Here is a 16,642-nt window from a genome sequence, read left to right on the forward strand (position 1 = left end):
GTCAGAGTGTGAGTCAGTGGGATGCTTGTATTCGGGTTTTCCTGGCACAGTGTTTCAGGATTTGTAGCCCGACAACAGCTCAGGATGAACACAGTCGGCCGTGTGACTCGGCATCCTTTTGCATCGATTTGCTTAGAAATGTTTTTGCGTAACTGCCCAACATCGAATGCGGCATTGTCAACCAACAGCAACACGGCAATGAAACCATCTTCTTGTCTTACATTTGTATCGTCTTCTTTGTTGTAAGTCAATAGATGCACCACATTTCTTGCAATTTCCAATGTGTTGTGCACATTATCATTCACAACTGCACACCTGAAGTCTCTTCGCAAATCCCACAAAACATTCATGCCCATTGTAGTTCCGCCACAACCTGGATGATGAAACAAGTTTACTATTTTCACAGACTGATATGTATTCAGTTCTTGTCGTGTAATTGCTCTTTTAAGAGTATCATAGTTGTCCCGCTTAAACCAACATTTAGAGTATCCTCTATCTGTGAAGTAAAATAACCACCAGGTGATCTTGCCACCTTTGTAATAGTTTGTTTCTTCTTCAAGCTTGAATTTTCTAAACTTGTTTTCATCTTCTTCTATAGCACAGTCTTCACATTGGTTAAGGTACAACACATTCAAAGTGGACATGTCTTTTTCAGTTTCATCATCCACAATGCATAGTGCGCCATTAAATTCTGGAATGAATTTTTTGTCCATGCGGGTCTCCTTTTTAATGCTGAGGACTGTATCATTCACTTCACGCATTTTCATCCCTTTCATACAACGATCCTCCAAATCTTCTGGTTTGAGAATACTTTGTAGACTGATCCACTTATCATAAGTGTTTTCATTGTCTGCTAAGCACAGCATATGCTGGTGTCCATGCATTTCTTTGTAGAAGCATTTTAATACCTCCAGCATTGGGTCTTTTTCTGAATCGACTGTGCTCAAAAGCAGGAATACCACCAAATGTGTGCCTGTCTGTAGAACTCTAGTGCAGAGAAAGCTGATCACATTAGCCACAGCTGAGCTACGATCACGATGCCACATGTCAACATCCATCCATGCTTCTTTTGAATCATTGAGCGGAGACCATCCGTTACAGTATATCCATTGACATATCTTTCCAATCTTCAAGTCATCACAAAATTTGTCCAGGCCCTTATACCAGCCATCATATGCCTGTGGTGAATTCAGCTGAACGGCCAACTTATTATCCCTAAACATTTTGTGCAATCCATTGTAATAAGATTTTGAATTAAAATCTAATACGGCAAGCCACGGGATTTATTTAATAAACGTTAAGTCATTCAAAATAGAATCTGTTTCAGGACTATTTGTGACCAATAAATAATGATCATAAGTAGACTCGTCAAGTGTTTTCTCACCACCGGTAATAAGTTTAGTAAGTTTTAAGTCAAGACCGGTGTGCATTGCTTTCCTTTCAGTTTTTGATGTGTGCGCTTCTTCACATTGAAGCCTTCGATTTATCAACACCGGTAAATTATTTTCTAAGTATTGCTCAATGTTGCCGATCTTTTCTGACAAATCTCGATCCCGTTTGAAAGCTATTTCTTTTGCACCCTTCCCTGCATCTGGTATCAGCTTTACACGCACAATCTTATTTCCACATGTTTTATGGGCTGGCACTATGTCAACTTCGATCACAAATAGGTTATTTGCCAAATGTGTACCGGAGGAACTTACTTTTACAAATCGAGGTGGTCTCATACAAGAGCTAACAATTGTTCGCTCATCATCAGTACATAAACATGTGGCGAGGCCATCCAACAACCACTGCTGATAGTCTCTCACATCGGACACATCTACTCCAAGAACTTCAGCATGTAGGCAACCATTTTCCTTGTCCCCCACTCCAAAATGGATAGTGCCATTTGTTCGACTGTTTATGCAAGCTGAAGCAAACCTGAAAGTTTCATTTATAAAAGACTTCTTTTTTTTCTCCTCAGAAGTACAAGTCCCAGGTTGAAAAGCCTTGTATTCATGGCAGGGTGTGATCAAATTCCCTTTGCCAGATTCGGGAGGTAAACATTTCCCTTTGCCATAACTGTATTTAGAACTATCACTTTCAAAGGGGCATGGGTCAATCAATATAATCTCTCTTCCTTCATTACCTATTGTTAATGTACACTGAGGATCAACCATAGCAGGTGTTTCTGCAAACCCTTTTGAGTTGCGTTTGCTCTGAGGCAATTCCTTTTTCTTTTCCGACTCAGATTTAGCAAGATCTGTTGTCAGTTTAGTTGTGCTGACTGGCACTGTGTCTTGCACAGATTTAGAAATATACTCATCTCTTTTTTTAATCAGTAAAATCATCTGCCCTCGAGGTATCTTAAAACTATCACAATCTTCTTTACTTAAAACAACAAGTACGGCCCCCGTGACTTCTTCTTGTTTAAGTTTGTCACACGAAGACTCGTTAAACTGGATCTCACGCAGCCAGTTCTGAACGTGGTTGTCCTTCCAGTCTTTCATATTTTCTGGACGACGCTCTGTAAAGCCAAACATTGCAATAAAGGCAAACATAACAATAAGCAAAAATATCAAAACACCAGTACTGTATATCTATATTACATAACAGTGTATTAACAAAATATTGAATGTTTTCTTTTATAATTTTCAATGTTTTATTTCTAATTTCAAATTTTTTTTCTACGTGACTTTACCGAAAGAACCAAGAATATGAATTCCTGCAGTCACGAACGTTTCAAGTCGAGACTCCTAACTGGCAAATTAAAATCAATCCCACAGACTTGGTTACTCCTACTACCCCATATTGCACCAACACACTCCATACATAATTACATCACAGAAATTGTATTTCCATACACTGTAAACTGTGCATCTTGAGCACCATCCCTCTTTGAGAACAGCAGGTACCACAAACATGGTTTAGTTGTGATACACGTGGTTGAAGACCTTTTCCCACTCATCTATACCACTGCCATGCATTTTCTAAATATGTACGTGTGGCATATGCAAAACTTGCATTGCATTGTCTAGCCTATGTATAAAGGCACGAAAATCATATTGTATTTATCAATAAAAATACAAACAAGATTCCTCACTCACCTTCAGTCTCCGAAACAGTTTTGTTGACCTGAATATTTCGATTTAGCACTCGTCCCTTTGAATCCAAACCATCTCCTCCTTCAAAAGGGGACGTTTCTGCACCACCTGATGCTCCTTGTGAGTCCACTTTGTTAGACAGCTGCCCAGATGAGGGCTTAGTTTTAGCAGTGGCTGGTTGCTGTGTTGGGGAGGTGCTTCCTGACTGTGAGCTGACAACTGGATTTTTTTTCTTTTTCTTCACTTTTGATTTCTTCCATGTAGCACCACCTAAGAGGCACAATGTAACCAATGCAATATTTAAGATACAAAGAAACACAATTAAAGTACTAAAGGGGACGAATTGTGCTCGAGTCGGTTGTGCTATAAATGGTGGTACACATTTCCCACTCACCTACACTCCTCTTACGCATCCCAAACCAACTCCACTCGGAATACCGTTCACGCACTAATTAAGCTGCGCACAGCAGGAGATGGTATGCATATGTGCACAAGCAACTTTAAAGCTAGAGTGCAAACTGTATTTATCTGTTAGACAACATTCTGGAGCCTATTTCCTTGAACGGCAATATCTCATTGTTTTCAGTCAAAACTCATAGAGCTGTCCTTCCCCCGCACCTCCAATGAGGACGGTTGGCTATGTACAGCGCGCGTAAAAGAAGTTCAACAAACATGCATAATAACCACAAATGACACTACATCTGTGTCTGATTAAAACAGACTGATAACTAACGTTTAATGTGTTTGTTTATTCAGCACCCTTGTAATGGGTTGCCAAGTTATGGCGCTATAGAAATTTGCATTATTATGTTTATGTTATTCATAAAGATAATACTTCAAGCCAATCAAAATCTATTCAGCTTTCCACATCTAGTGAATCTAATCCTTCAACATCTGCTTCAACGTGATGTCAATTATTTGAAATGCACTGTGCAAAGGGGAAGTTTTGTGATTAAATTGTAAATACATTGATAATTGTTTTTTTACCCTTCTATCTGGCAACAAAACTGACACCTTTTTACAAGGAGTCATGTTTGCATAGACTGCAATACCTGCAGTCATAATACAAACAAAAACATAACTCTGATAATGTGCACTGTCCTTGAAGATGACGCCAAAAGACGCCATCTGGTCCAACCCATGTGAGACTAGGCTCTAAGGAAAGCTGTCTCGGGTGTGGACCAATCAACTTCAAGGACAGTGCACATTATCAGAGTTATGTCTTTTGTTTGTATTATGACTGCAGGTATTGCGGTCTATGCAAACATGACTCCTTGTAAAAAGGTGTCAGTTTTGTTGCCAGATAGAAGGGTAAAAAAACAATTATCATATTTTTACTGGCAAATGAGGTTCCCATAGTGTAAATACATTGTAAAGAAATCGTTTTACGAGGTAATTAAAGTATAGATCTATCTCAAGTTGTTATTATTTGCAGGATGTCAGATATCCCCAATAACTGAATGTTCTTCAAATAATTAGTCTGACTTTGGGAGGTTTTACTGTACCACAGAAAACTCTGAACTAAATTTCTCACTCACCTTCAGTCTCTGCAATAGCCTTATTGGCCTGAATATTTTGACGTAGAACTTGGCCCTTGCAATTCGAACCATCTCCTCCTTCAGAAAGGAAGCTATCTGTACCACCTGATGGTCCTTGCATGAGTCGGTCCTCAGAGTCCACTGTGTCAGACAGCTGCCCAGATGATGGCTTCGTCTTAGCACTGGCTGGTTTCTGGGAGGTACTGTCCGACTGTGAGCTGACAGCTGGACATTTAGATTTTTTCTTTGCCTTTGATTTCTTCCATGCATCACCACCTAAAGACGCCAAATGTAACCAATACGATATTTAAGATACGTAATACCGCAATTATAGTACAAACGTAGACTACTGAACACTACTTTAGTTGTACTATAAAAGGTGTCAAACATTTTCCCACTCTGCTACACAACCCTTACACCTGCAGCATCTGCAAAACTTGCAACACATTGTGCATACCACATTGAAAAGCATGGAAACAATCTATTGCCATCATCAGCCATGATCTATCTATATATATAAAATCGCGAATCTGTCTGTCTGTGTGTGTGTCTGTGTGTCGCCGGACCATACGCAGTTTCATTGGACGGCGGTTGCCCCTGGCAACGGGTAGCGATGCATTCGCTGCGGGGTGGACGCCATTTTTAATTCCCGTTAAAATATGCGCACGCATTAACACGCGACTCTGAGGTAAATTCATCAAAGTTTCACGTCCTCTTCACTCCCCTCCCCCCACCCCAATGTGTGCAATTACTATTATAGGGTCGGTAGATAATAAAATTATAGCGATTAGACAGTATTATTGTAGCGCGGGGGGGGGGGGGAATGGCACCCGTACCCAGCCTCAGCCGGGTGGCCAATTTAGGCGAGGCCGGAGGCTTTGCACGGTACTAGGCCTCGACACCCCACCACCCTACAGCGGATCGGCGCGCCTCACTAAAACCCTACAACAGATCGGCACGCCTCACACAAACCCTACAACGGATCGGCGCGCCTCACTAAACCCTACAGCGGATCGGCGCGCCTCACTAAAACCCTACAAGGGATCGGCGCGCCTCACTAAAACCCTACAACGGATCGGCGCGCCTCACACAAATCCTACAACGGATCGGTACGCCTCACACAAATCCTACAACGGATCGGCGCGCCTTACACAAACCCTACAACGGAAGCGTAACGCATTGTAGTGTCGTGGTTAGCGCGCCGCGCTACGAACCCGGAGACCCGAGTTCCATTCCTGCTCACTGCCACCACCGGTGACGATTATTTGAACCGGTCCTGGGCCTCCCCTAGGTCGACTCAGCCTCAAAACGAGTAACTGCTGTGGCGTATGAACATCGCCACTGGGGAGACAAAGGCGGCCGGGCGTGGTGGATCCAAGTCCCGGGCGAAGCCGGGTAGTACAGCTAGTTCACTGATAAAGGACCCTCCCCCCAAACTACCACCATCTCTCATGATCTTGTTATGCAACATTCCACAGACAACCTCTGCTTCAATGTGATGTCAATAATTTGAAATACACTGTGCAAAGGGGAAGTTTTGTGATTAAATTGTAAATACATTGTAAAGAAATCGTTTTAAGAGGTAATTAAAGTATACATTTATCTCAATTTGTTATTATTTGCATGTCAGATGTCCCCAATAACTATGAATGTTCTTCCAATAATTTGTCTGACTTTGGGAGGTTTTACTGTACCAGAGGAAATTCTGAACTAAATTCCTAACTCACCTTCAGTCTCTGCAATAGCCTTATTGGCTTGGATATTTTGACGTAGAACTTGGCCCTTGCAATTCGAACCATCTCCTTCAGAAAGGAAGCTATCTGTACCACCTGATGGTCCTTGCATGAGTCGGTCCTCTGAGTCCACTGTGTCAGACAGCTTCCCAGATGATGGCTTTGTCTTAGCACTGGCTGGTTTCTGGGAGGTACTGTCCAACTGTGAGCTGACAGCTGGACATTTAGATTTTTTCTTTGCCTTTGATTTCTTCCATGCATCACCACCTAAAGACGCCAAATGTAACCAATACGACATTTAAGATACGCAATACCGCAATTATAGTACAAACGTAGACTACTGAACACTACTTTAGTTGTACTATAAATGGTGTCAAACATTTTCCCACTGCTACACAACCCTTACACCTGCAGCATCTGCAAAACTTGCAACACATTGGGCAAAACCACATTGAAAAGCATGGAAACAATCAATTGCCATCATCATCAGCCATGATCTATTCACTGAAAAAGGACCCTCCCCCCAAAACTACCACCATCTCTCATGGTCTTGTTATGCAACATTCCACGTAGCTCTAGCATACGAGAAACACAAAATAAATTACTTGCAGATAACACGCAAGCAATTGGGAGTGATTTGCTGCACAACTCCTCTTATCTGTAAAACAAAATGTGCGGACAATTGGACACTATTCCATAGTAAAGGCATGGTTAAGGATATATTAATAAGAAAAAAATAGAGCTGCAGATAATTTCAGCTTTTGTGCATCTTTTACTGTTCCTGCGGATAATAGAAGTTGCAGGTAATATGGCCGTGGATGAAAGAAGTACTGTATTACTAACACATCTACCAAACTAGATTCCTCACTGACCTTCAATTTCTGAAACAGTTTTGTTGGCCTTGCAATCTCCTTCGGAAGGGAACGTTACTGCACCCCGCGATGATCCTGGCGCGGTGAGCTCTTCTGCGTTATACAGCTGCTCAGGTAATGGCTTCGTTTTTGCAGTGGCTGGTTGCTGTGATGGTGAGGAACTTCCTGACTGTGAGCTGACAGCTGGATCTTTAGGCTTTTTCTTCACCTTTGATTTCTTCAAAGTATCACCACCTTCAAGGCCAAATGTAACCATCGATATTCAAGATATGCAACAACACATTTACGGAAACAAAAGACTACTATATATAACGTTTGCACCTCTATCGTTCTGTGTGCACTTTTAAGTTTTTGTTCTATTTTATAGGTTAATGTGCATGTTTATTATCCAGAGCAAGTAATATGAATTTTTAAAACAAGTTATTCTTTAGGCACAAAAGAACATGTCTTCTCTCCCGAGTCTCCTCATTCAATGTATTTAACTACTCTGTTCGTGGAATATCAATGTTGCTGTTACATCCTTGTAAATTGTTTTCACGTTTTGGTTTCTGAGAGCTGGGATGCATCAATTTTTACCCAAATAATTTTTTCATATTTTACAAAGGCTCAGCGTATTGACGGAACTCCTCTTATCCGCTGTGATATGGGCGACCAATCGCATGGGTCCTATTACCCACGAATTGACTCCACTTATCTACGGTGAAAAATTGCAGATGAGTAATTTACCACTCATCTCCTGATTATTCACGAAAACATTGTGTCAAAGACGCACGGAGAAACACAAAATACATCATGTGCATATGACTCATGAGTAATTAAAAGTGATTTGCTGCACTACTGTCTGTAAAAAAAATTGCGGGCAATCGGACAGCATTCCGCAGAAAAGCTGCACATAACGGCAGATATATATAATCAGAAGAAACAGAGCCGGGGATAATTTTACTTTTCTTGAAACTTATTGCTCCCGTGGATAATACAAATTGCAGGTAATAGAACCATGGATGAGACGAGTTCACCTATACTATATATACCAATGTACCAAACTAGATGATTCCGCACTCACCTACAATCTCCAAAACAATTTTGTTGGACTGAATATTTTGATGTGGCACATGGCCCTTGCGATCCAAACCATCTCCCTCGGAAAGAGACATTTCTTCGCCGCCTGATGTTGCTTGGGAGATTTGGTCCTCTGAGTCCACCACCTCACACAGCTGCCCAGATGATGGCTCAGTCTTAGCAGTGGCTGGTACCTCTGATGGTGAGGTACTTCCTGAATGCAAGCTGACAGCTGGATCTTGAGCTTTTTTATTTTTCTTCACCTTTGATTTCTCTCGTGTATCACCACCTTCAAGGCCAAATGTAACCATTATGATATTTAAGGTATGCAGCAACACAATTATAATACGAAATTCTGCTTGTCAAAATAAATTTAACAAAAATGTTAATATGCGAATATTTGGTTTAATGTTTCTACATCAGCAGCACCATACTATATTTCCAATATATGTTTCACAAGAGGCTATTTGTTAAACTACACAAATGTAGCAGTACTATTCGTTTTAGTTACTCTAAAGGGACTATAGAGAATTTGAACGATGCACAGTACAGTGGAGGGGGGAAGTATTGGTGCAATTAGCATACTTCACTATGACTGACAAGTTGAATTTCCAGCCACAGTTAATGTATTAATCAATGCTCATTGGCTCTTGGTCAGCAATATATCAATATGCTTTCAGAATAAAGTTTGAAATCAGTGAATATTACCAGCTATGATGTATGACTCACAAACATGGACAATAACAATGTAACAAATTAATAACTTTAAACACAGGTTTACAAATATGGATAAAAAAAGAGTTAAAAGTGCACAAATAAGTAGAAAGATATACATGCTAGGAATTGCACTGGTAGACGGAAAGGGAAAGCACTGGTCGTGGTATGTCAGTCAAAGAGTGAATGTGTCCAAGAATATGACCACTGTGGAGACAGACCAATGATATAAATCAGCTCAAGTGCTGAAGTGAGATGGATTGTGGCATTGTAGGATCTTCATTCAGCAGCTGATTGATAATTTTTAATGATCTGGTTCATGCTGAAGCACTATAATGTAAATTCCATAACTTACCACCCATCGGTGATAAATGTGGACCTTTATCTTCAACAAAAGTTGTCTCTTCTGTTCCCCCTGATGCCCCTTGTAGGGAGAGATTGTGCAGTGCATGCTGGTCACTTTGCTGCTCATCTTGAGACACAGAGGCCTGTCCATCTTGCACATTAGTGGGAGCTGAAACATTGTCCATATGTTGTTTATTATTTGTTTTCTTTTTTCTTCCACCTCCTAGCAGACCTAAGCAAACCTCTATATTTGTCCCATTGCCCACTCCAAAATTCTGCAAGGGACTGCCATGTAAAATCTGAAACACAATAATTTTTCCATTACTGCATTGCATCTTATTTGCCACGATATTTTGAAATGTAAGTTAATCTAAAACTGATCAACTGTGTAGTTATTTTAAAGTAGTGTTTATTAAACAATTTAGTGAGGCGGAAGGTGGTTAAGCACCTTGCGCTATGAACCTGGCATCCAGAGTTCGATTCCCAGCTATGGATAACACCAGTGGTGAACGATTTACGAACTAACTTTGGGCCCTCTTTCACCATTCCATTCTGCCCAATACAGGTACCAGCATAATTGTGAATAATGAAAAAACAACCCCTATGACTGACAAGGTGTGGGGAGGCCCTCATCCAGTAATGGATTGAAAAGGAACTGTACATTATTCATTACTAAATTATAAAGTACTGTACTAACCATAATTCAATAAGGATATAATGTAAATGTCTATTACATTTCTGTAATGATGGAAAATCACAATACAATGCAAGTATTTAAATTAATTAATAAGTACTAAGCAGCAACTGTACTGATTAACATGAACAATCGACCTGGACTGTTTGCTCTTTTACCTTTCTGCAGCCATAAAAAAATGATGCAATTGTTGGGATTTTAACCCCCTTTTCCCCAAGAGATTCAACAACATCTTCGAGAGTAGAAGCAGGGTTAACTGTTATTTCCCAAAGAAGGAGATCCACATCTCGTACATAAATGGAATATTCTGCAAGCCTATAAAAGCAATTGGCAGCCAGAAATAAAAAAGTCAGCATTAGTCAGCAGTACATACTGTAAACAACTTTACATAATACTATACATAGAGCTTTGAACACAATCACATTTATCGTTCAGTCCTGATTACCTCTTGACCTTGGTTACACATTTAGAGACATGTAATGCAGTTAAAAAGTTAACATCACAAATTTAGGCAGAAAAGTCTCTCCCAGTCCCAGGACTCTTTATCAGGAGGGTCTTGCAAAGTTTTTACAGTTGGGGGCAAAGATTGTTCTGTGTATTCCAAATGATAATTTTTTTTTAATTCAGACTATTGATATCAGCACACATTTACCTACTCTTGCAAATTACATCATGGATCTTAACATTCACGGTGAAACAGACGGCACATTTTCGTATATTTACGGTGAGTTCACACGCAGTATTAGGCAGCGCAGGTTCTGGATTCAAACCGTGAACCCCTGCAACAAGCAGCAAAATGCACTACCTCTAGGTCATGTCACCGCCACTGTATAATGTAGCATATGACAGTATCCTTTAAAAAATGTGTACAGTGCTGTACTTACAGTAATCACTTTTTTTCTATTTATAGTATGGAAATGTCCCTAGGCAACCATGGCAGTTACGTTCGTGAAAAAAGCAAAACCGCGGTTGGCAAATAGAGGGTTAGGATAACCACGGCGGCGGTCACACTTGCCAAAGCCTAAGTTGCCCGAATTAGGTTTTGACGAATGTGTATTTTATCCACAAATAACATCCACAATAACATAGCTTTAAAAAACAACAATACATGTTCAAATATTCCATGACTCAAAAGAATTTTGTTTTATTTACCTTTAATACTGAGCATTGAATTTCATAGTGATGAAGATGGTGATGAAGATGACGTTGACGAGGTCATGGGGGAGGTGGTTATTAGAAGTGTCTTGATCTGTGGCCATGCCTATGTGAAGGTGGCTGGGTTACTTTGTGTGGGATTGGAAGGGTGAGCCGGTGTGTTGGGTATGTGGGACGCACACCCAGGATGATTGCTTTGGCTGTGTGGCGACCGCCCAGAGAGTGGGGTAATTGGGGAACAGCTGGATTTAATAACGGAATAATTCATTAATGGAGAGCTGTCTCTTTAAAGGGGGCTGAGCCAGAGATCGAAAAAGGTCTTGGGGGATGGTTGAGCTGGTGCCGTGGGTGCGGCTGGGTAGCGCTCTGCTATATTTTAAGCTGTTTTTAGGATAACTTTTACATTATTTTAAATCAAATAAAGAACACGTGATGGATACCACTCCTGCTGTGGCAGCTCCAATGAACTCTAAATGCACCACCTCATAACAGAAGGAAAAGGGGCTTTGCCCACCCACTTGGTTGCATGCTGAGGTTCCATGTTTAAAGGCAAAATTAATGCAAATAATTATAATTGAAGGTCAAGAAACGTGGAATAATGCGTAGCAATACGACAACGTCCACACTACAACAACCACTATGCGAGAGAGAGTGTTGGTGGTGAGAAGGAAGCCGGTAGTGGGGGCTAGGAGATGAGATGATGCACGGAGGGGGAATACAGATACGGGTAATTTGAAATTACAAGTGGCAGCCGCCATGCTAAATCGCGGATACACGAAACTCCATACCGTGGTGAGCAAATTGTTATCACGAAGGAAAACCATGAGTACATAAATACCGCAGATGCAAAAAATCCGCTTTGGTGAGGGATTGCTGTATTTTTATGCACAAGTTATTGGTTTGCGTAAAATTAATTAGACCACTTTATTAACGATACAATTTATCCTCTAAATATGAGTGGATATACCAGGTCCTGCATCTAAGACGTTGTTTGGAGAATTATACAAGTATAACCCGTAAAAACAAAGTTTTTCACTATAAATCCTTTATATGTGTGGCATCGGGGCGGCTAGAGTCCTCTCGTCCTCTGGCTTGAGATGGCTGCCACCTATGGGTCAGAATATTGTCTGGCAGTATTAAACAATTGGTAATTAAATTTTTTTTCCCTAAAGTGTAAAATTTTGGAATTTTTTTTTCACGAAAATGCATTGTCACGCGCAACGAGTCTGTGTGCAAAATGTCAGCTCGATTGGATCACCGGAAGTGGGTTAAAAAACGACCTAAAGATTTGCACGGTCCTAAGCAAGCAAGCGAACTTAATATAAAGGATTTAAAAATGGGACAAAGGTGACGAGATATTCACTACCTCGCCAGGTATACAGGAGGTCGTGGGTTCGATCCCGACTGAGTATGTTACATGTGCAAGTAAGCTCTATTGTGATGTGCTACTTTTCTCGGACAAATATTACAACTGATCCGTATTTATTGTAGGGGTAGTTTTATGTAAAAAAAATGTTGGATTAAAAGTACTACGTGGCCTCACATGAACAAATATGGACCATTGTCTTGGCTTGGAAACCTACGTTTTAAGTTATCTTAAATTTACAGTATTGTACTGTACTGATATACAATGGTTGCAGTATCTGTACTAGTTGTGTTATTACACTTTGTGTAGTGCGTCATGGACCTCAAATTGAGCTTGGCCTCTTAAAAAAATTTCCAACGAAAGGTGTCATTGTTTACAGCACCTACCATTGTGTTGTTTCTTGGAGCTCCCAAACTGTTGATTGTTGCACCTTGCGCAGTGGAGCTGCAACCTCAGTTTGACGGTTATGTAAAGGTTGCCAAACACGTTCGGTGCAGGAACACATTGTTGGTTGCTGTTCCTGTACAGAATGAAGAATACATTTGTTATGAGCCTTTGCTACACGGCACAGCAGAAATCCAATAATTAACGATTGGCTCCCGCAATTGGCAAAGCGGTGGATTTAAACTGCTTCGCAGACCGCAAATCGCGATCCAAGTGGAGCTGCAGGGAAAGCGAAAAACGATTAACATACGACAGATTTGCTCGTATTGAAGATTTGCTCCATTTGGATCTTAGAATAATACATTTATTGCGGATTAATTTATCAACTAGGCACGTACCGTGCATCCCCTGTATTCCTCAAGGTTTTTGCAGATTAATAAAATTTCAAGAATAACTCATCCCATAATCCACGACCCTACGCGTCGGCTAAAATGATTTTTTTCGTAATATAAGGTGAACCTCCATGGTATGCATGCTTCGGATTACAGGATTCGTTCATTCTTCCCCCCCCACCTCCCCCAATCAATGCTGATTATAAACACATTCCCACTTGTATTAAGATAACATGGGACATCAGAAAAGCTGACTGCAGTGCCTCGAGTCTTCACCTTTCTGATGTGACATAGCTTTTCATTTCAAACAAATTCCTGCGGAAGGAGCTGGTAGGAAGGTTGGGTTGCTCGGTCAATGGCCAGGGTCAACGGTGGCGTGGTGTATTCCGCAAATATGCCCGACTGTGAGGCACAAGCCGGCGTGAGTAGGTTAAACGTTGAGTTTTATAAGGGCACCACGGGGTGACCAGCCCCTCGACACCCAGCCCCTCCACACCCAGCCCCTCCCATCCCACCCCCACCCTCCCCACCCAGCCCCTCCCCACCCTCCCCTCCCCACCCAGCCCCTCCCCAGCCAGCCCCTCCCCACCCTCCCCTCCCCACCCAGCCCCTCCCCACCCTCCCCTCTACACCCAGCCCCACCCCTCCCATTTTTGGATGCATGACGGACGGACGGACACAATAATCCCCTGTGGGCTGGTGTAACCAGGAGGTTCCTACCAGTATTAACTCTGACGTGTACAATGCATTATCTTAATGCACAACACAGTTATTGTACAACTCAATGATTTTACATGACAATGTCGAAGACAAGTTGACATTAAAAGCACTGTACGTGCCAGGACATTTATTTTTATTTTTTTACGTTAAACGAAATAACTCTTTGCCGTCTAAAGCAACTGTCAACTGTACCACGTCTTGCAGCCCTGGATATTCATTATTCACAGCCAAAAGCGACTTAACCTCCCTGTTAATAATCTGTAATTGTACAAAATTGGCCAAAATTTAACACTCGGCATATCGCCTCCACCGACACCCCTCTATAAGAACGCTATATTTCGAATTAAAGCTTTCGTGACTGCAGGGATTCGTCTTCTTGGTTCTTTCGGTAAAGTCACGTAGAAGGGAAATAATAAAATAATAAAAATAAAACATAATACAATATTTTTTAATTTTATTTATTTTTATTATTTTTACTTTATTATTTCCCTTCTACGTGACTTTACCGAAAGAACCAAGAAGACCGCTACAATGCCTCTCGCTGTACAGATTTCGTGTAAACGTTTAAATCGCCACCCTACACAACACCTTTGGTGGCATCTTTTTCACAAATCTACCGGCACGCCCCGAACCCGTGTCCAGAGGGCCTCCACCCCGCCGCTTTCTCGCTCAAGCGTTGCCAACACCGGGAAAAAAAATCACCAAAAAAACCTACACAAATGTTCGATAGATTTTGGCTCGATATACATTATTATTAAAACATTTGGCTGGACGATGTAGCAACAAAAAAAAATCCTTAAAACATGTCACGAGACACTTTAACAAATACTGCACAAGGCTGGTTTATGTCTTGTGACTCCCCAATTGACTACTCGCATTGTTTTTCCTTTACATATTCATGTCTGTCTTAAATAACCCTTACTTAAAAAAAACATTACGCTTTAGGAGGGAATGAGATGGCGGGTCACGAGTCATGTGAACCATTTGGCTGACAGTAACAGCACTGTGTTAAGCACAGCAAACTCACACAGTCCACACAACACGTACCTTATAGAATCCGCTCATGAATATACATAACAGTGTTATGTATATTGCGTCGCTCGGACACAATTGTCACGGGGGGAAAGAAAGAAAAACAACCTCAAAGGTCACAAAAAGCCACTAGCGACGCACCACCGAGTTTGCTACTCGCTGCTTCCGGGATTCTTATGACGGCAAAGAGGAAATCGCCTCCCACAAACTTCCCAAAGTCACCACCCATGGACACAGTCCAACAACCACTAACTAAACAGCACTGCCATGCTTGTCAAACCCTTGTCAGTGTCCTACCTTATTACAGACCAAGTCAGAACGTATTGGTCACCCCGTGCAACTTATAAATCTCATCTTTCATCCCACAAAGTCCCATCACAAGGAGAGTAACACAAACAAGTAGACACACAAAAATGCTCTTATTGAAACGGCTGTACGCCGTATGGACGTGAAAACTCAAAACCCTTGTGCAAGAATACGGGGTAAACCGTATGGGTTGACAGGTATGCTACTATACACTACACTATACACTACTATACACTACACTATACACTACACACTACTATACACTACTCTATACACTACTATGCACTACTTCATACCTGTCAACCCCTTGTCAGTGCCCTACATTATTACAGACCAAGTCAGAACTTATTGGTCACCCCGTGCAACTTATAAATCTCAACGTTCATCCCACAAATTCCCATCACAAGGAGAGAAACACAAACAAATAGACACACAAAAATGCTCTTATTGAAACGGCTGTACGCTGTATGGACGTGAAAACTCAATTCCCTTGTACAAGAATACGGGGTAAACCGTATGGGTTGACAGGTATGCTACTATACACTACACTCTACACTACTATACACTACACTATATACTACACACTACTATGCACTACTTCATACCTGTAAAACCCCTGTAAGTGCCCTACCTTATTACAGACAAATTGAGACATTATTGGTCACCCCGTGCCCTTATAAATCTCATCATTCATCCCACAAAGTCCCATCACAAGGGAAAAACACAAATAGACACAAACAATTGCCCGTATTGAAACGGTTGTACGCCGTATGGACCTAAAAACTAAATTTCCTTTTGGCTGGTGATGTTCGACAGGTCCAGGTATCGAACTCGTGCGGCCAGGTTAATGGCAGGATCGAGGACACGTGTACGATGTGTGGGTACCACTTCCTCCTACCTCTTCCAAGACGTATGTGGTGAGCGTTTAAGAGAAAACCAAATATGAAAAAATAATAGGGGCCGTCCATAAATGACGTCACGCGATTTTGGACGATTTGACCCCCCCCGCCTCGTCACACGGCGTCACAAAAAGTCAGACCCCCCCCCCCTCAAATATGACGTCAGAAAGCTCTGCCCCCCACCCAAACCATATTTCCATTTTGAAAATAAAACATGCTTCAAATCGCTTTAAACTATTGTCATTGTAGTGCGTATTTAATGTGGCGCTGCACTCTGATGATGTAGGAGTGTTGTTATAACAATTATTGTTGTTATAACAATTCCATATTTATTTAAATTTGCGCAT

At 41.3% G+C, this 16,642-nt stretch overlaps 1 protein-coding gene across 1 annotated transcript; it reads right to left on the reverse strand.

Annotated features, from left to right (window-relative positions):
• Positions 1 to 593: 593 nt before the first annotated feature.
• On the reverse strand, positions 594 to 15,280 carry LOC144722642 (uncharacterized). The gene is made up of 10 exons (XM_078600902.1): positions 15,106 to 15,280; positions 12,949 to 13,082; positions 10,200 to 10,356; positions 9,358 to 9,646; positions 8,293 to 8,577; positions 7,230 to 7,463; positions 6,352 to 6,624; positions 4,625 to 4,900; positions 3,090 to 3,356; positions 594 to 2,509 (listed from the first exon to the last, which is right to left on the reverse strand). The coding sequence occupies exons 1-10, from the start codon at positions 15,121 to 15,123 to the stop codon at positions 1,284 to 1,286; spliced, it is 3,159 nt and encodes a 1,052-aa protein (XP_078457028.1). The 5' UTR covers positions 15,124 to 15,280; the 3' UTR covers positions 594 to 1,283.
• Between the last annotated feature and the right edge of the window lie 1,362 nt (positions 15,281 to 16,642).

The sequence above is a fragment of the Lampetra planeri genome, chromosome 15 (assembly GCF_965212315.1).
Source record: "Lampetra planeri chromosome 15, kcLamPlan1.2.h2, whole genome shotgun sequence".
NCBI classification, from domain to species: Eukaryota; Metazoa; Chordata; class Hyperoartia; order Petromyzontiformes; family Petromyzontidae; genus Lampetra; species Lampetra planeri.